The sequence below is a fragment of the Dermacentor variabilis genome, chromosome 3 (assembly GCF_050947875.1).
Source record: "Dermacentor variabilis isolate Ectoservices chromosome 3, ASM5094787v1, whole genome shotgun sequence".
NCBI lineage: Eukaryota > Metazoa > Arthropoda > Arachnida > Ixodida > Ixodidae > Dermacentor > Dermacentor variabilis.
Window position 1 is genome coordinate 48,967,901 of NC_134570.1, and position 20,110 is coordinate 48,988,010.

The following is a 20,110-nucleotide window of genomic DNA, read 5'->3' on the forward strand; positions in this document are numbered from 1 at the left end:
ATGCATATAACAGAGGCGTCTTCAGAAACTGGGAGTGACACTGAGAGGAATCTGTTATTCTTTAAGTTTGGGGGTTTAATAAGTTTAACGCTGTGTGACCTTATCATCAATCAGCAAGACTTCATGTTTAGTCCACCGAAGATACAGGGGAAACATTCTGCAAAACTTCTTAACCTCCAAACAAATCAGGACCCAACAATTATTTGCAACGCCCCTAATTACACGATAAATGTTAACTGTGCCGTGGCTTGCACATGATATTCATTGCATTTTTCATTGCCATAGAACTCGTTAGCGACATTAGGAACTAAGCTGATGGCGGCCGTGCGACACTTTCGAAGACTCTTCTTTTTTTATTCGTAGTCGTAATTGCACGCTGTAGTGCTGCTTGCTAATTCACCATCGACGCAGAGCATGGGCTGTAATTATTATAAATTCGCACGCAGATTTTCACTTACTTCCCACAGTAAAACAGCAAGCCCAAGAGGTGGTTCATGGACCCTTTAACCGAGTCTCCTTACAACGAAAAAGAATGTCTTTACTGTTGATCCATTTCCTTCTAGGATAAGTTGTTGGCAACCCTAATGATAAAAACATGATAAACTACGTACAGCTTGAAGGACAAGGACTGTGAAACACATACTCTGCGCTGTGTATGTCGTCACTTGCAGTCCTCCTCTTTCGCGCTGTACGTTGTTTTTTATCGTGAATTACCAACTACCCCAAGCAACCCCCACCCTAGAATAAACACTCGAATAAAAAAAAAATTGTTTTTCCAGATTTGCCGTCTAACAGGATTCGAGTGTCCCTCGACCACAAGACTACCGTGGGAAAAGATGGCCAGAAGACAGATGAGACACTCATCACAGTTACGTGGGTCGGAATCAGCAGCAACCTTCCTCGCAAGATCGTGAATTTTTTCATTCAAGGACTGTGAATAAAATTCCAAGTTCACCATAGGCCGTGACCAAGAGGGGGGGGGGGGGGAGAGCAGCAGCGCCTCCTTGAGCGATGCTTAAGTAAACTCCTCGCACCTAAAGTGTCGTTACCAGAGTTACCCATATTTGACATTTATTTTGAGTTGCCTCTACCTCTTCAGTTAAAATGTTATTGTGTGTGACAAAAAGCTTAGTCGCAAGTGCGCGCATACGTGCGACGATATGAGCACAAGCGCATTAGAAGCACTACAGACATTTTTTGTTCAATTTCCACTGCGATTGATTGAAAACTATTCCACCGAGCTGGGGTGCCCGCCTCTTGCCCTACAGGCAGGTAGGGAGGGGGACGAAGCAGTTTGCATGCGTTGAGGACGGTTCATTTCCACTGCGAACACCTTGCACAGACACCGTATATTTAAATATATAGACACAACAAAGTTCATTTTATTCTCCAAGAAAAGGAGGCAGTCAAATTTACTATTTATAATGGTATGAGTAACCTATGCCGAGACGAGCGACAACCACTTCCTACTGAATGTGACGAACCTCGATAGGGCTATAGCGGCAAGCAGTGGAAAGACTGCTCTCAGACACCGCGAAACCCCGGTTGAGACCAGTAAGAGATTCCCCATATTTCAATATCTATGATTCCACAGAATTGCCTATATATGATACGATCCCATAGAAGATTATGTTCTTTAATATGCTCACGTATGTTAAATATTGCTAAGATGTGCATTTACTCGTGGCATCTTGTTGTAAGACAGCAGAAAGACTGAAAGAAATATTCCTTCTGCAGCTCTATGTGAAAAAAAAAAATCGGAGAGCAAGTTCATCGTTAAAATCACAGACCTGGGGAAACCTACCACCGCCAGCAAAACCAAGGCTCCGCTAGGCCATCAAGAAATGCCAGTGCATACCAGTAAGAAATTGCCTATATTTCAACATCTATGATTCCGCAGAATTGCCTATATATGATAAGATTCCATAGAAGAGTTTGTCATTCTGTACCAAAAGACACGCATGACCAACTGCGCCTACATAGAAGCGAGCGGAGCTCATAATGTGGATAATCCACTGCCTGCGTGGTCTTGGGCACATTGCACTGCAGTGGTGCTCTAGATCATGAACGCTCCAGAGCCCTTGCATACATAATTTACTACTGCTGAGGCTCTAATTATTCCACATGCTTTAAACTTCGTCTACACCTGGTCCATAACTTTCCCCCTAATTTTAGTCAACTGTAAGCAAGGCTTCATGTTTAGTCCACCGAAAATATAGGGGGAAATATTCTACAAAAGTTCTTAACATCCAAACAAATCAAGACCCAGCAAGTATTGGCAATGCTCCTAATTACGCCATAAATGTTAACTGTGCCACGGCTTGCCCTTAATATACATTGCATTTTCATTGCTATAAAACTCGATAGCAACATTAGGAACTAAGCTTATGATGTCCGTGCGATAGACACTTTCGAAGACTTGCTCTTTTTTTTATTTTTAGTTGTACGCTGTAACTGCAATTTTTTAACCTTGTACAAAGGGGCATTTTATAATTTTTTAAGGCCGTGCTGCTTGCTCATTCACCCTTGCGACTGAGCATGGGCTGTAATTATTATTGTACGTAATTATTATGATATCGCAAGTATCTTCATTTACTTCACACAGTAACAGTAGGAAGACCTGCAAAACACCCTTCATGATTGATGTCAGCTATTGGGTCTGTGCTTTCTCACCAAGTCCAAGAGGTGGTTCATGGACCCTTTAACGGAGTCTCCTTACACCGAAAAAGAATGTCCTTACTGTTGATCCATTTTCTTCTGGGATAAGTTCTTGGCAACCCTAATGATAAAAACGTGATAAAAAACTACGAACAGCGTGAAGGACAAGGACTGTGAGACCACATACACTGCGCTGCGTATGTCGTCTCTTGCAGTCCTTGTCTTTCGCGCTGTACGTCGTTTTTTATCGTGAATTGCCAACTACCCCAAGCAACCACCCTAGAATAAACACTCGAATAAAAAGAATTTCTCTTTCCAGAACTTGAAAACATGCGAATGCGGCTGAATCTTCAAGAGCGGCAACATGTCTGCCGATTGGGCCACCTTCATAGAGGGACAGTGGTGACCGTGACCGCAACAGAATAAGAACACTCGAATAAAAATAAAATCTTGTATTTCCAGGACTTAAAGCTGACCGATTAAGACTGGTGTTTCACTACCATAGTGAGGTGTCCCCTGCCACCGGGACCCAAGTTTGGATGACGAGCGTGGAGGTGACCTGCGTCAACATACCCATTGGTGTGACACGCAGACTAGTTCACCTCATTATTGATTCACTCATCTGAGTGAATCAATAATGAGGTGAACTTTCACATGTCATTCAGATGTCAATAAATCATCTAACATATCATTCACATGTCAGTAAATCTCATCATTCACATGTCAATAAATCATTATCAACAACTATGGGGGGACGGGGCACAGCAGAGCCTCCCCGAGCGATGCCGAAGTCCACTCCCCCCGACTAGTGTCGTTACCAGAGTTACCCATATTTGGCATTTCTTTTGAGTTGCCTCTGGCTCTTCAGATAATGTGTGCGGCTAAAAGCTTAGTCACAAGTTGGCGCATGCTTGAACTTTCGTCTACACCTGGTCCATAACTTGCCCCTAATTTTAATCAACTGTCAGCAAGGCTTCATGTTTAGTCCACCGAAGATGCTGGGGAAACATTCTACAAAACTTCTTAACCTCCAAACAAATCGGGACCTAACAATTATTCGCAACGCCCCTAATTACACGATAAATGTTAACCGTGCCGTGGCTTGCCTATAATATTCATTGCATTTTTCATTGCCATAGAACTCGTTAGCGACATTAGGAACTAACCTGATGGCGGCCGTGCGACACTTTCGAAGACTTGCTTTTGTGAATTACCTACTACCCCAAGCAACCACCCTAGAATAAACACTCGAATAAAAAAAAAGTTTTTCCAGATTTGCAGTCTAACAGATTTCGGGTGTCCTTCGACCATCGGACTACCGTAGGCACACATGGTCAACAGACGGATGACACTCTCGTCACCGTTACGCACGCTTGGGCGCCATTCTGAGTTCTAGCGTTGTAGGTCGCAGAACAGCCTCCCCTCTCTCTATTTCTTCGCTAACATTCTGTCCGCCTGCTCCCTTCACTGTCCGGTCGTCTTTGTGCCACACTCCTGTCATGTACGCTAAAGGCCCAGTGTCGCGAAAAATCCGCTGTCGACGCCGCGGGCATCGCTAGGCGAATAATCAGTCTGAACCACAACCACGCAGATTCTCATCATGGCACGGTTGGGGACCCAGTTCGTCATTGCAGAGCAGAGGGAAGTCGCACCAACAAAGAAGAGGACAGATGACTTCAACAACGCCAACAAGGGCATTGTAAGTGATTGCTTTCTGTTAATTCAAATACACTTCTTTGGTTTTTGTCACAAGCTCTTAGTGTATATATCAACTCTAATAATTTTACGTAAAGTTTACGAATTCAGAGGCACCTAAGCGGGCCCTGAACCACTTACATGTTTATCGAAGCGGAGAAAAGCATTCGAAGTTAAAATAGGGTATTTGATAAGCACTTTGTCTCGAAAAGTACTTCGATACGTTCGCCAGAAGCAGATGCCTTTCACTGCCAAGGTTACGACAGAGCGAGGCGTGCTCACAAGACACCGCCGTCTATATGTCACCGTCGCACGCAGTTCACGTTTGAATTTGGATGGTAATGTAGACGCCATTGCCCCCGATTTTGGCACCTCCGACGCGCCAAACGTAAGCCAAACGCGGTAGTCATGAGCGAGCAGCACTGCACTGAGCCAGTGGACTTGTCGGGGCACCCTGCCGTATCTGGGCTACGTAGCAGACCGCAGCTACACGCAGATGTAGTGCATATTGCGCAGCGTTTGCTTTGTGCCCGACAGGGCCCGTGTGCGTCCTCGCACTCATACGATCCAGTCTGACCATGTTCCGTGGTGCGGACCGGCTTTGTCCTCAGCCTGCATGACTGGTGAATAGTAGCCACATACAACAAGTGCATTGTAACACGAAAATGTTTTATGCCGGGGTACTTCCTGTAACGGATGCCACATTTATTACCCGTGCTCTACAAAGGTCATCGCATATTTTTCATTCTAATGTAGTCCGGTCATACTTTGCCCGCACTAAAATCTTTCAGAAATCATTTTTTCCACTTACGAGCGAAGAATGGAATCATTTACTACAATGTATTGTTGAATGCATATCTCATGTTTCATTTGAAAATATGTTGAAAAGGCATCTTTTTTTATCCCTCTCCTGCTTGGGCAGCATTGTGTAAATGTAGCTAGGAAGTTTTAAGGGAGGACCACTGATGCCGTAGGTCACCGTAGTTCATACAAAAGAATAGAATGGTTCAGAGTACCAAATGCTGTGGTTCGGTCAATGAATGCTGCTCCCACAATTCACCCGGTATCTATAGACGGGATTTTTTTATGGCCTCTTAGCGTAAGTGTCGGCGTAACCGAGCGAACGAGCACAACGGCAAAGGATACAAGAGCGACAGGGAGGGCAGCGGAAAATGACATCTGGCGATAGTGAAGAGATCGCGAGGACGAAAGCGGGGGAGGGGAGGGTGCGGCAAAAGCGTGAGAAGAAAACTATAGTGCCCCGCATGACGCGTGCTTTGTGGCGACGATGGCTACGAGATGGCGCCAGAGTAGAGCGAGTCGTCTGGATGGAAAGTGCTGCATGAACGGATGTCGATCTGCGGTGGCTGCTGTGAATCCCACCCACGCATCACGATTAGCGAGACCGTCTTGCCACGCTTCGCACCGTTTGCAAAGTGCCGCACGAGACAGATTGTCCGCGCCAGCCAATATGTCGTGAAATGCAACCACGTAACCGCAGATGAATTTTTTAACCTTCAGCTCGCATGAAAGAATGTACTTTTCAAAAAAATCTGTTGAGGCTCGCTGAACAGGCCGGACGGATGGACTCCTCGGTTGCGTTCCGTGATTCCCCTCGCACGGGCGTGGTGTGTTGCAGAAGACGTGGGGAGCTGTTATTGTTGCGGGGTGCTCTTCTCGTTGCTACGATTAGCTTTTTGGCAAGTACTGCTCCAGTAGGATACGTAACCGGCAATATGAGGCCTCAGGAGAGTACCCGACATTATAATAATGTAGGCGGTGCGGGATCTCCAAATTCTCTTTCTGGCTGTCCGCTATCGCGGATAGCTGATCTACTTCCCTGGCACGCATAAACCTCGGTGAGGCCCAACCTAAGGACCAGTCAGGATTTTAGGTTTGGTATTCCCGTTGCCGCTTTGGTGTCCTGGAGGTGCCGCCAATGATAAAAAAATAAAGGCCCGATGTTACAAGTGGTAAATAAAAACAAAATTAAAACTAAATAAAAACTCACCGCTACCACGCCCGTTCAAAGAACATTATGGAATGCCAAAGAGGAATTTAAGACGATGAGCAAAACGAGAACATGGCGAAAGCAGGAGCCCACGTTTTGACAAGTAGACTCGTCTTCTTCAAGGCAAGATATGCTTTCCTAGCCACAGTATATATAGGTGGGGTTCTTCTAAAGGAGAGAGGGTATAGGCGATGGGTCTCCTTTAGAACCCCACCTATATATACTGTGGCGAGGAAAGCATATGTTGCCTTAAAGAAAACAAGTCTACTTGTCGAAATCTTGGCTCCTGCTTTCCCCTTGTTCTCATTTTGCTCGTCTTGAATTTCCATCTCCCGCCTTCCCCGTGTTGTCTAAAGAGGAATTGGTAATTTACTGGCCTGGCGTTGGCATGCACACTGCAACGATTTCTGCCTTTTCGTCACTTAATGTTGTTGTTGCGTTGCTATGTTCTTCTTGTTAAAAGTTTATTAAAACAACCATAAAAAGTTTCCGCCCCCAGGAAGTGGATCCATCGGGGCAGAGGGAGGGCAGAGGGAGGGCAGAGGAGGAGGTCAGTTCAGGTATTATGGACCATTTTTGAGTCTTGCAGAAATAGAAATAACGACTGGAATATGAAGCGCTGGCTAGTGCCAGGCATCCAAATACTGAGGCCTCATGGTAGCGGGGGGACTGGCCAACTCTAGCACTTCGCTCTCCTGCAGTGCTAGAGTATTTGTTGCCAATCCAGCAGCTGGTTCCTTGAACAGGATGGGTAAGTGGCTGAAGACGCATCCTGGTGCGGCGGGCTGGTGTCACTGCTGCCTCCCTGACGATGCGTCGCAGGCGTGACTTCAGCACGGGTGAACTTCCCAGGAACAAGCGCAGGATTTTTTGGGGGGATGTTTCTGGAGCACAGCCGTTCAAGCCGCCTTCGCCTCCGCCAGGACTGTGTCCAGGTGGATGTGGTATGTGTCATCAGGCACTTGTGGCCCCGTCTCTGAGGGGCAGGAAAGAAACTCCCTTGCCAAAGGGTCGCCCATTTGGTTGCCAGCGACCCCAGCGTGACCTGGTATCCATGCGAGGCACACAGTGTGGCCAGATTCGTCGGCGATTCACATCGACCGGGGTATCGAGTTAGCAGCACCATTGCACGAGTCCAACCGGGCGCAGGCTTTTATGGAGGCCTGCAAGTCTGTGTAAACAGGGTGAGTGAAGGCTGCAAAAGGAGGCTTGAGAATGGCATTGCATGCAGCGGGTATCGCAGCTACTTCCGACGTTGATGGGTCGTTGCAGGCAGGGCGGCAGGAGGAGTAGGCCGCAGCGGTCCGTGGGCAGTAGTGCACTAAGACTGAAGCTTCGTGACTGAGGGCGCCGTCGGTGTAAACAGCGTGCTGACAGGGAGGAGAAGCGCGAATGTCTGCTTGATGCCGCCTTGTGTAAGACAATTGCCTCTCTGCGTGATCAGCATTCACGTTTTGGGGGAATCGGTGCAGGTCATGGGACAATGTCACGGGAACAGGGAAGAGGCATTGAGGGGACTGGAAAATGAAGAAGCGAGATGATGCTGCGATTGGATATCGTGGATCTTAGTTGGAACTGATGTGAATCCTTGGCAGCCTCTGCTATTGCCTGGTTCAGATTCATGTGGGCCATTTGAGCAAGGCGATGGAATAGCATGAAATGCGGTAGGCTGGTGACAGCCCCCATAGCTTCGTGGTTGAGCAATTGGAGTTCTTGTCGTTGCTTTTGGGGCGGACTGTAAATGTTATAGGCCGTGTACAGCACGTGAAATTGGTAGAGCAGCCACAAGGCTCCTCACTTCCCCAGTTTTTGTATGCAATCCAGCGGATTAGGCGGAGTATCTGATGCCAGGTTCGAGTGATGTGATGCCATGTTGCTGCACCACTGGTTCCGTCGATGTAGATGCCTAGAATTTGAACACTGTCTTGCTGAGATATTTGTTTGCCATCAAAGATGAATGAAAATCGCAAGGCTGATTGGGCTGGGTTTGTGCCCAGTACAAGTTGTCAGCAGAAGGCATGAGTCTGACCGGCTTTATAAATGTTGCAATGGTATGAAGTCCGGCTTAAATGGCATCGGACTGATTGCCGTTGGAGACCCCGTTGGTCCATATTGTGACGTTGTCCATATACACATTGAAGCGAAGTCCAGGCACCTCAGCCAGGCGATAGCAGATTGCTGCCATCACCAAGTTGAGCAGTAATGGCGAGAAGACTGCGCTTTGCGGCACTCACAGTCGCGATTTCTTCGGTGCGGAGAGTCTGCCCTACGGAAACCTGAAATTCACGGTCATACCGAAAGCCGCGTATGTATGCCCAAGGTTTGCCTGGGATGCTTTAGACCGACCAAAATAAGGTAATCGACAGCAAGGACCCTTTAGGCTTCCACAAAACACCTCGATCCGAGTTCACGAACGAGAAATGCGTGAGTGCACTACCAAGTGAAAGAGCTCCCGTGAACTTGCGGCCCTATAACGTCAAACTATTCCAATATGTTTTTATTCCAATCTCCTTACGTCAAACTTGCATAACCGCCGACGCAAGTGTCGGGCGGTGACCCGCAAGGTGATCTAAACAGACCAATCAAACGCTCTCCTCATTTATAGGTCACTTTTGTTTGCTTTAAAAACGAATAACATTGCCTACACTGAGCGGCTTCTCATCTAATTGGCTGATAGGAGGCGAGGAGCACACTCAAGTGGAGAGGGATTGAATGGGTCCGAACTAGCGCGCTGAAAATCGATTACCATATGAAGAGATGGTTCAGGTGTCTGCGAGTGGTCCGTTTTCCCTTACTTATCTTGTGGTGGCTGGTCTAAAATGGCGGCCGCATGTAACAGACGGTTAAGAATTCCGCTAAAAAGGTTCCTCAGCAACGAAAAGTTGGCCGTAAACGTGCCGGAAGTGCTAGAAAACGTAACACGGCCACGGAAAAAGTTTTATTGGACGCAAATATACAATCCTCTACGGCAGGTACATGTAGCCAGTGCCCGAGTGATCGGCGGCAGTCATCTTCTATTCATTTCCACAAGGGGCAGCCTGCGGCTATGCAGAGAAAAATTCAGTTTGGTTCGGAATTTAATGCATCTTTAACACGGACACGTCACTTTGACGCGATGAGTTTTCACGGTGTTGGGACGCCGCGTGACAGGTAGGTGCAGCCCGAAAACTTTTGACCAATAGCCAAGGGCTGATGGCGAAAAGGCGTCGAACCAGAAATAACTATTTTTCTTTTGTTCGGTCTAATCATGCATAATCAGAGTGTACACACCATATCCGATGGGGAGCTACCGCGGTTTACGTGACGTTTTGTGATTGAAAGGCGAAGTGAGGGTTACCCAAAAAAGTTGTTGACCAATCGCGGAGGGCTGACTGTGGAATTGGAATAGCTTTACACTATAGCGCCCTTGGATAATGTAGCCATCTTTGTTTATTTAGGCAGTGTTGCCAGCATTACTAACAGCTTCTGGAGTTGCAAATAGGGGATGTGAACGTAGGAACCATCTGCGCTTCTGACGGCGGCAGTCGAATTGCTCCAGCCGTCGTAGAGTGATACAGGAGTCTGATATGAAGTCCTATTTTGTCACAATGGTTTAGAAATTGTTCACGTGGTTGTTGGGACAAGTCAGATGTGGGATCATACCACGTGTATACTGCTCCTACGTTTAAAGCATCGTTGAAATCGCGCTTTCATTCGTGCTGGCTTGAATGGCCAACTCTGCACATTACATTTCACATTTGGAAAACATTCGGAAGCGATTATGATATTCACACTATAGTGGCTAAGCAGCCCATGTATGTGAGTCTGTTTCATATCTACACGGCTAATGTGACATTCTGTTCGCTGTACTTACGTTGAAAGCTAATCCTATTTAGCTCCCCCACAGTGGAGTAAGAAATTTGAACAAGAGGGTATTAACGATCATAAGCAACTTGTTGGCTAATGCATGCCTCGCAAAATAACATAGAAGCTTAACTGTTATGAAAAGTTTGGCGCATGTTCAATGAGCTGGACGGAATCTAACTTTTCCTTTTACCACGGCATGCAGCCAATTACTCGTGATGGCATTCATGAACAGACAACCCATGAAAACGAAAGCTTCAGCCCCTTGTGATGTTCCCCGGAAACCACCACAATGCAGCCTGTCAGCGTACTCCACTTCCTTCGTTGTAAACCTGTGGGTCACACACACACCTGCGAAAACCCAGCGGTAATCGATGTAAACACACTGGCTCAGCGGAGTGCCTACCGCGCGAGTGACTCCCGATGGCAGCACCAACGCATCTTTTCGGCATAGCCTCGGGATGGTCTGCGTATCTACAATTGCTAGTAGGTAAAGCGAGGAGTGGCACTTGCAAAGACGGGGAACATTAGCGCGCTTACGCGAGTAAGAGCGGGTGCGAGAAGGGAAACGTGGGGACTATTGCTCCTTGAATATGAGTCTGCCTAAGTGGCCTAGGCACTACAAAGGAGTTTCTCAGCACGTGTGCACTCGTTTGCCCCTTGGCGTGCCGGCAGAAGTCGCGGAGTGTGGTACTGCTGAAGTTAGCGTCGCAAGTTGGTGGCTGGACGTAATTATATTTGTTCAGCTTTGTTTTTAATAATGGTAATGTGTCATTATTTCACATTATTGACAGTTCCTCCAGGACACCAAAGCGGCAACGGGGACGCCGAAGCTAGAAACCGGACTGGTCCCTGGGTTGGGGTTCGCAGAGGCCTGCGCGGCCCCAACACATGGGCCGCCCTGCTTCTTTCCAGCTTTGGTTCCCCCCACTACCCCTTGGGTGCCCTGTAGATCCTGAGCCACCTGCTTTATTATAATCTGAGGTGCTCTCCTGAGGCCTCCATTAGCTGGCTACATGTGCCCTCCTAGAGCAGTGCTTGTAAAAAATGTAATCTATCGTTGCGACAAAAAAAAGCTACTCGTGACTTATACAACATCAGTCAGAACATTGCCCGTTCAGACACGGTGATCACCAAACGGCGCACCCAAGCCCACTGCCACACCGCACGGGCAGCCAGTGGTGGAGCATCAACAAACTCGACTGCACTTCGTAATGCCGGCATGTCTAGGGGACAATTCTACAACACGTGCCAAAAAACCTCCTCCTTAGTGCCTAGGCAAAGTCACATTATCGAGGAGCAAAAGCCCCCAGATATAATTTCTCTCTGGCACCTGTTCTTGCTCGTGGCTGCACAGAAATGTCATGCGCCACAAGAAACGCGCCAGTCCGCTGTACCTACTAACAATTGTAATGCCACCGGATTGTAGGTGCCCTGGGAGTAGCGACAGACACACGCTACTCTGCACCTCTTCATGGTTCTTTTCATTGGTCGTGCAATGCTTTGGAAGCGTCAGGTTTCGCGACGGCGAAATTTAGTTCAGAAATGAAATAGCCATAATTTTTATTTCATTATATTCTTTAATATGCTCACGTACGGTATATATTGCTAAGATGTGCATTTACTCATGGCATCTTGTTGTAAGACAGCAGAAAGACAGAGGAATATTGCTTCTGCAGGTCTACATTGAGCGGACAAGTGATGAGCAGTTGCTCGTTAAAGTTGAAGACGAAGCAAGGGCAGAGCAACTTTGCAAATCGTACACCGCGATAGGCCACTCATAAAGAAGTGTCCAAACAAGTAAGTGATTCCCCGTACCTCAATATCTATGATTCCATGGAAGAGTTTGATATTCTGCACCAAGAGATACTGATGACCAACTGCTCTAACATAGAAGTGAGCGTAGCTCATAATGTGGGTCATCCAGTGCCTGCATGGTCTTGGGTGCATCGCACTGCAGTGGTACTTTAGATGATGAATGCTCCAGAGCCCTTACATACGTAATTTACTACTGCTGAGGCTCTAATAATTTCACATGCTTGAAACTTCATCTGCACCTGGTCCATAACCTGCCCCTAATTTTAATCAACTGTAAGCAAGGCTTCATGTTTAGTCCACCGAAGATAGAGGGGAAACATTCTACAAAACTTCTTAAACGCTCCTAATTACACCATAAATGTTAACTGTGCCACGGCTTGCACTTAAGGGGGGAGGAGGGGATCAGAATTAACTTTTTTGTTTCTTGACAGAAAGGGCTGAAATTTGGCACACACACTGCACATTGCAATAAAGAGACAAATATAAAATTTCATTAGGATATCTTAATCAGTTTTTGTTTTATAAGAATTTACAAGTTCCTTGCTTGTGGAAAGCCTGGCACAGTAACGAAACGTGATAGGGAGCTGGGAATACTTTGCATGTTTGCCCAGATGTCTAATCTACATCAAAACAGTGTTCGATTTTTTTTTATTGCGCTAATAATTTTTTGCTCAACATAACATGCACATGACTGTGCTTCACTGCATGGAGCCATGTAGTAATTGTGAAATAATTAAATAATGGAAAGATAAAGAAACATTTCAAGACTGTCTTTACGTACAGCACAGCTTGTGGATCACAGCAAAACAAACTGGGCCAAAATCGGTCCAGCCATTGTTGTGCTACGCTTTCCACGAGCGAGGTGATTGACAAAAACAATGCAATTGAGAAAAGTGGCTGCGAAGTTTTAAAAGCACTGCAAATTTATTAAAAGGCACCAGGGCTGTAATATTTTGAATCATTGCTGTCAGGCATCTTCTTACACCTTTGCCTCATTGTTTGGTGGGCTTTGGATGCCTTCTTCAGGCGTTCTTTATCCTTTTCTTGCGCCGTCTGGAGTAGTGCATGACCATTTTCACTGCCAGACCGAGCCTGGTATCGCAGTGTACACCCACAGAACGCTATTGGCCTCTTGGGCACAGAGTTTTAGCGATCAAAGAGTTCATCGCGAAAACAGGCAAATGAACTCAGTCACAAGGGGCCGAAATTTGTTCTTGGCATTGCTGCTTCCGCTCAGTCGCGGACACTGCGCGAAGGGAGTCGCGAACGCTGCATGCCTGCGCTTCTGCAGTCACCGCTGACACAAAACGCGGCTCGAGGCACGTCTGAATCGTGCGACGATTCGTCTGGTGAGCCTTGAGTCACCATACAGTATGTAGCTCGTCGACGGTTGGGGCTCACTCGCAGGCTGCGTGTCCCTGTCGCACGATGCATCGGAAACGCACACCGTCTCTGCCGGCGATGGAGACCGACCCGCGTCGCCTCCAACAACGCGATCTCGGTTGCCAACTCGCGCGGCCGTATGCACAGGTGCGAGAGCCTCCGTTGGCATGTCTTCCGGTGTCTTGGTTATCAGTGTCAATGTCACAGGGCGATTGTCGGCTTCGCTGCTGGAATCGCACGGTGCAAGATAACGCGGCACGTTATCCGCGTGTTCAGTCGGGTTCTCCGCTTCTCCCGCTGACCGCCGTCTTTTTCTCGCCGTAGGAGGCTTGCGCTTCCGTTTTCCGAAGGCATGCTTCATTTAAAAGTTCTTTTCGAACGAGCGGCGATCGATCACTGACCTGGGAGCTTTCATAAATCCGAATTCTGCGAGTGTGAAACTAAGAAGACGCCGGCGTGGTTTTCAAAGCAGACAACTGCGGTCCGCTGTGGTTGCCAGCTTGCCCGCTGCTGCAGCAGCAACCAATGGCGAGACACCTTTCAGTACGGCAACCAATCGGAGGCCCGCTTTCATCGCAGGGCCCGTGTGACCGCCTCTAGCAGACCCGCGCGTCTTTTGTGTTTGTGTGTTTGTCACAAGATGGCGACGACCGAAGAATTCAGAAACGGAATGGCGAAACTTCGAGCTTTCGAACGATACCAAGATGGCGGCGTTCGGTGGCGGGAAAGACGAGTTAGGGCTCCGCGAATTGCGGTGATTTTACGCAATTTAAAGCTGTTTTCTCGCCCTACGCACTGATAAATTAATTTTTTTCGGGCACTTCTGGTGCGTTTTCAGTCAAACCATTGTGATACAATGTAGATTAGGCATTGCAGATACCGAAACGCGTCTTTGCCAAAAATCGATCTTTCTTGCGATTTTCGCGATCTGATCCCCGCGTCCCCCCTTAATATACATTGCATTTTCATTGCCATAGAACTCGCTAGCGACATTAGGAACTAAGCTGATGACGGCCGTGCGACACTTTCGAAGACTTGATCTTTTTTTTTATTCTTAGTCGTAATTGCACACTGTAACTACAATTTTTTAACCTTGTACAAAGGGGCATTTTACCTTTCTTAAGGCCGTGCTGCTTGCTCATTCACCCTTGTGGCCGAGCGTGGGCTATAATTATTATTGTACTTAATTATTATAAATTTGCAAGCAGATTTTCACTTACTTCACACAGTAACAGTAGAAAGATGTGCAAAACACCCTTCATGATTAATGTCAGCTATTGGGTCTGTGTTTTCTCAGCAAGCCCAAGAGGTGGTTCGTGGACCCTTTGTCTCCTTAGACCGAAAAGGAGTGTCCTGACTGTTGATCCATTTCCTTCTGGGATAAGTTGTTGGCAACCCTAATGACAAAAACATGATAAAAAACTACGTACAGCGTGAAGGACAAGGACTGCGAGACTACATACACTGCGCTGTGTATGTTATCTCTTGCAGTCCTTGTCTTTCCAGCTGTACGTCGTTTCTTATCGTGGATTACCAACTACCCCAAGCGACAACTCTAAAATAAACACTCGGATAAAAATAAAATCTTGTCTTTCCAGCCCTGAAGACATCCCGCCTGTCAATAAAGCTCACCTACAAGGAGATGAAACCAGACGACACACGAGGTCCTGCCAGTAAACAGGGGACAGTGGTTACTGTCGTTTTCCTCGGCCTCAGCATAAATTTCGTCCGCAAACTAACACACATGTTCATTCATAATTTGTAAATATCATGTAAATAAATTGCCAGTTACCCATATTTGGCATTTCTTTTGAGTTGCCTCTGCCTCTTCAGATGATGTGTGTGGCTAAAAGCTTAGTCGCAAGTTGGCGCATACGTGCAACGATAGGACAGGTGCATTAGAAGCACCAGACATTTTTTGTTCAATTCCCACAGCAATTGATTGAAAACTATTCCACCGACCTAGGGTGCTCGCCTCTTGCCCTACAGGGGACAGTGGTTACTGTCGTTTTCCTCGGCCTCAGCATAAATTTCGTCCGCAAACTAACACACATGTTCATTCATAATTTGTAAATATCATGTAAATAAATTGCCAGTTACCCATATTTGGCATTTCTTTTGAGTTGCCTCTGCCTCTTCAGATGATGTGTGTGGCTAAAAGCTTAGTCGCAAGTTGGCGCATACGTGCAACGATAGGACAGGTGCATTAGAAGCACCAGACATTTTTTGTTCAATTCCCACAGCAATTGATTGAAAACTATTCCACCGACCTAGGGTGCTCGCCTCTTGCCCTACAGGGGACAGTGGTTACTGTCGTTTTCCTCGGCCTCAGCATAAATTTCGTCCGCAAACTAACACACATGTTCATTCATAATTTGTAAATATCATGTAAATAAATTGCCAGTTACCCATATTTGGCATTTCTTTTGAGTTGCCTCTGCCTCTTCAGATGATGTGTGTGGCTAAAAGCTTAGTCGCAAGTTGGCGCATACGTGCAACGATAGGACAGGTGCATTAGAAGCACCAGACATTTTTTGTTCAATTCCCACAGCAATTGATTGAAAACTATTCCACCGACCTAGGGTGCTCGCCTCTTGCCCTACAGGGGACAGTGGTTACTGTCGTTTTCCTCGGCCTCAGCATAAATTTCGTCCGCAAACTAACACACATGTTCATTCATAATTTGTAAATATCATGTAAATAAATTGCCAGTTACCCATATTTGGCATTTCTTTTGAGTTGCCTCTGCCTCTTCAGATGATGTGTGTGGCTAAAAGCTTAGTCGCAAGTTGGCGCATACGTGCAACGATAGGACAGGTGCATTAGAAGCACCAGACATTTTTTGTTCAATTCCCACAGCAATTGATTGAAAACTATTCCACCGACCTAGGGTGCTCGCCTCTTGCCCTACACACAGGCGGGGGGGGGGGGGGGGGGCACGAAGTAGTCCTCATGCGTTGAGGACAGTTCATTTCCACTGCGAATTCACACCTTGCACAGACACCATATATTTAAATATATAGACACAACGAAGTTCATTTTATTCCAAGAGAAGGAGGCAGCCAACTTTACTATTTATAATGGTATGAGTAACATATGCCTAGAGAATGAATGTTGCTGTATGTTAACCTCGCTTCAAATTGCTTTGCATGCTTTTCTTGCCCTGAAAAAAATCTGCAGTGAACCCTTTGGTAGAGGCTTGCCAACCGCAGTTGAAATCCACGTGAAGTTTATGTGCCTCATTAGTGTTTTTCTTTCTAGCAAGCAATAAAACAATTTACAACATTTATTAGAGATGGAAACATCACCGTGCAGAGGTCATAAATATATATAATTGACTCCGTAACCGAATTGAGGCCAAGCCGGTTTCACTCTAAATCGGAATCGATAGCATTCGTGCACAGCCGCGCTTATACTCGGAGTCGCAGTAAAAAAAAAGTATGTCATTGGAGGGGACACCGACAGCAGCTTTTAGCGTGCACCGCAACGAGGATGGCATTTAGCGGACCAAAGAATGGCCATCGCAACAAAGTGGACACAGTTCTGGTCAACTTTGAACGCAGAGAGCAGCTGCCCTTCCAGTGACAATAGATGTGCTCCAAGAAAAAGCGAGGGCAATATGGCGCATGAAACGTGCATCGCTATCGCAGCTGGCGGGCTGGGTAGCTGCAGCGTGGGGCGACATACCAGGTACTTTCATCGTGTGCGCCTTTAAAAAGTGCAGCATATCTAATGCGCTTGATGGTACCGAAGATAGTGCTTGGAGGTGACGTCGTCGCTGTGTTCCTTGTCACTACAAGGAACACACCGATGAGTTTAGCAGCGACGACGACGTTGAATGAGCTCCGCACTGTTTGCATTTTGTGGACGCTGTCCTCGCTTTTTTTGTTCGGCGTACAATGAGCTTATATATTTTTTCGTTGCCTTCAGACTTTAGGGAGTCAGCTTAATTTACAACCGCCGGGTTCGGATAGAGTTACAAACAGGGCATCGAGGAACTTGACAAAGTCGGTGGAGTGCCTGATGGACGACGTCGACGTCCATCATTCTATGTGCATTTACTCATGGCATGTTGTGAGACAGCAGAAGGACTGAAAGAAATATTGCTTCTGCTGATCAGCGCCACCTATATGAGCGGGAGCGAGCTCCTGGTAAAGATAGACAATGAAGAAGGCGCGAGAACAGCGAGTGATAAGCTTCAGGCAGTGGGCCACGCCACACGAAGTGTCTAGACAAGTGAGTGATTCCCCGTACCTCAATACCTATGATTCCAAAGAATTCCCTATATATGATACAATTCCATAGAAGAGTTTGACATTCTCCAGCAAGAGATACTCATGACAAACTGCACCTACATAGAAGTGAGCGGAGCTCAATGTGGGTCATCCAGTGCCTGCATGGTCTTGGGTGCATCGCACCATTCTCCAGCAAGAGATACTCATGACAAACTGCGCCTACATAGAAGTGAGCGGAGCTCAATGTGGGTCATCCAGTGCCTGCATGGTCTTGGGTGCATCGCACCGCAGTGGTGCTCTAGATGATGAATGCTCCAGAGCCCTTGCATACGTAATTTACTACTGCTGAGGCTCTAAGTATTCCACATGCTTCAAAACTTCGTCTACACCTGGTCCATAAATTGTCCCTAATTTTAATCAACTGTAAGCAAGGCTTCATGTTTAGTCCACCGAAGATACAGGGGAAACATTCTACAAAACTTCTTAATATCCAAACAAATCAGGACCCAACAATTACTGGCAACGCTCCTAATTACACCATAAATGTTAACTGTGCCACGGCTTGCACTTTGTATTGCATTTTCATTGCCATACAACTCGCTAGCGACATTAGGAACTAAGCTGATGATGGCCGTGCGACACTTTCGAAGACTTGCTCTTTTTTTTATTCTTAGGCGTTATTGCACGCTGTAACTAACTGAAATTTTTTAACCTTGTATAAAGGGGCATTTTACCATTTTCTAAGGCCGTACTGCTTGCTCATTCACCCTTGTGGCTGAGCATGGGCTGTAATTATTATTGTACGTAATTATTATAAATTCGGAAGCAGATCTTCACTTCACACAGCAACAGTAGGATGTCAGCTATTGGGTCTGTGTTTTCTCTGCAAGCCCAAGAGGTGGTTCACGGACCCTTCAACCGAGTCTCCTTAGACCGAAAAAGAGTGTCCCGACTATTGATCCATTTCCTTCTAGGTTAAGTTGTAGGCAACCCTAATGATAAAAACATGATAAAAACTACATACAGCCTGAAGGACACGGACTGTGAGACTACATACACTGCGCTGTGTATGTCGTCTCTTACAGTCCTTGTCTTTCGGGCTGTACGTCGTCTTTTATAGTGGATTACCAACTACCCCAAGCAACAACCCTAGAATAATAACACTCGAATAAAAATAAAATCTTGTTTTTCCAGCACTCAAAAGAAACACGATCAGTCTGATCTTCGAGAAAAAAGCGATCGCCAGCACGAGCAGGGAGCCAGAACAGAAATATGGAACCGTTGTAACGGTTACGTCCGTGGCCTTGGACATCACCTTCGTAAGGAAGGTTACGAACTTCATACTATCATCGATGTAAATATATCGCACCATTGTGCACCATCATTCATGTGTAAATAAACCATAATCACTTTAACCATAGGATCCAACTATGGGGGAGGGTCCAGCTGAGGCCTCCCCGAGTGATGCCAAGTTCAACTCCCCCAACCTAATGTGTTGAATGAGCTCCGCACTGTTTGCATTTTGTGAACGCTGTCCTCGCTTTTTTTGTTTGGCCTACATTCGAGGCTATATATTTTTTTGTTGGCTTAGAATCGGGGTCGGCCTAGATTCGAGTAAATACGGCACAAGAAAATTCTTCCAAGCGGGCAATTCTATGAGGTCACATAACGTGCACACATGGCGAAACAGATATGTCGCAGAACGTAAGGAAGTGAGAAGGAAGATGCATAACTGGAGGTGGCTAACGCAACAAGAGAAAGAGAAACAACTTAATTTACAACCGCCGGGTTCGGTTAGAGTTACAAATAGGGCATTGAGGAACTTGGAAAGTCTGTGGAGTACCTGATGGACGTCATACACCGGATGGGGCAACACTGAAGAGCACGAGAGAGGTGGAAAAGGGCCACCACCATACTAATCCCCAAGCTGGGCAAGCCCCCCAGTCTCGACAACCTCTGGCCAAACCTCAACGAGATGGCCCACAGAGCTGCGCGAGGAGTCGTCGACTGTGTAGCTACCTTGTGGCACGGCGCTGAGCTTATGGACAATTGGGACCCTCCCTCTTCATGTAACGAACTTGCCAAACATTTTTACATGTCACGGAGATAACCTCGACCACACAGGAAACTATGCAGACCACCGGCTTTCAACGCTCTGTTTACTCGAGGTTGGGGCAAACCTTAACGTCGCATTGTTACACAGAATCTATCCAGAGATACGATCAACCAACATTTGCGAGCTATGCTTAGACCACGGAGTAGCTCAGATGTAACTACCTTAGAATACATGCTCTGGCGGTGCCACGAGTTACGCGGCGGCGTTAGTCGTCCAAATGGAAAGCTGCCCTAAGGAGCACCGATCTTGAAGCTATGGGCTGTCCATCGGGCCCACGACGCAGCAGAGCAGCTTTTCTGTACTCTTCTCTTACTTCAAGCAACAACCTTAGAATAAAAACACTCTCATAAA

At 46.7% G+C, this 20,110-nt stretch overlaps 4 protein-coding genes and 1 long non-coding RNA gene across 15 annotated transcripts in view; 2 read left to right on the forward strand and 3 right to left on the reverse strand.

The window, feature by feature from the left end:
* LOC142575555 (uncharacterized) overlaps positions 1-20,110 on the reverse strand; it is a 426,302-nt gene that overhangs the window by 307,394 nt on the left and 98,798 nt on the right. The window lies entirely within an intron of this gene.
* Positions 1-20,110, reverse strand: part of LOC142575568 (uncharacterized) — a 114,543-nt gene that overhangs the window by 66,326 nt on the left and 28,107 nt on the right. The gene's annotated exons all lie outside the window — the stretch shown is intronic.
* LOC142575564 (uncharacterized) overlaps positions 1-20,110 on the reverse strand; it is a 66,695-nt gene that overhangs the window by 16,731 nt on the left and 29,854 nt on the right. For 3 of the 10 annotated variants that reach the window (XR_012826676.1, XR_012826675.1, XM_075685025.1), the window contains one exon: positions 3,096-3,217. The exons of the other annotated variants lie outside the window; for them this stretch is intronic. Coding sequence is in view for 1 of the 3 variants with exons in the window: in XM_075685025.1 (XP_075541140.1) it covers positions 3,155-3,217 (63 nt within the window). In the remaining 2 variants the exon portion in view is untranslated. Of the gene's footprint in view, positions 1-3,095; positions 3,218-20,110 lie in introns of those variants that run through there. 10 annotated transcript variants of the gene reach the window in all.
* Positions 1,784-20,110, forward strand: part of LOC142575567 (uncharacterized) — a 365,001-nt gene continuing 346,674 nt past the window's right edge. The window contains exons 1-2 of one of the 2 annotated variants that reach the window (XM_075685031.1): positions 1,784-1,860; positions 4,250-4,357. In XM_075685031.1, the coding sequence (XP_075541146.1) occupies positions 4,259-4,357 (99 nt within the window). In that variant the 5' untranslated portion in view covers positions 1,784-1,860; positions 4,250-4,258. Of the gene's footprint in view, positions 1,861-3,344; positions 4,358-20,110 lie in introns of those variants that run through there. The other variant, XM_075685029.1, reaches the window with a different exon arrangement.
* On the forward strand, positions 11,547-15,203 carry LOC142575570 (uncharacterized). Its single transcript, XR_012826684.1, has 2 exons — positions 11,547-12,007; positions 15,007-15,203. It is a non-coding gene; the product is annotated as an uncharacterized LOC142575570 (long non-coding RNA).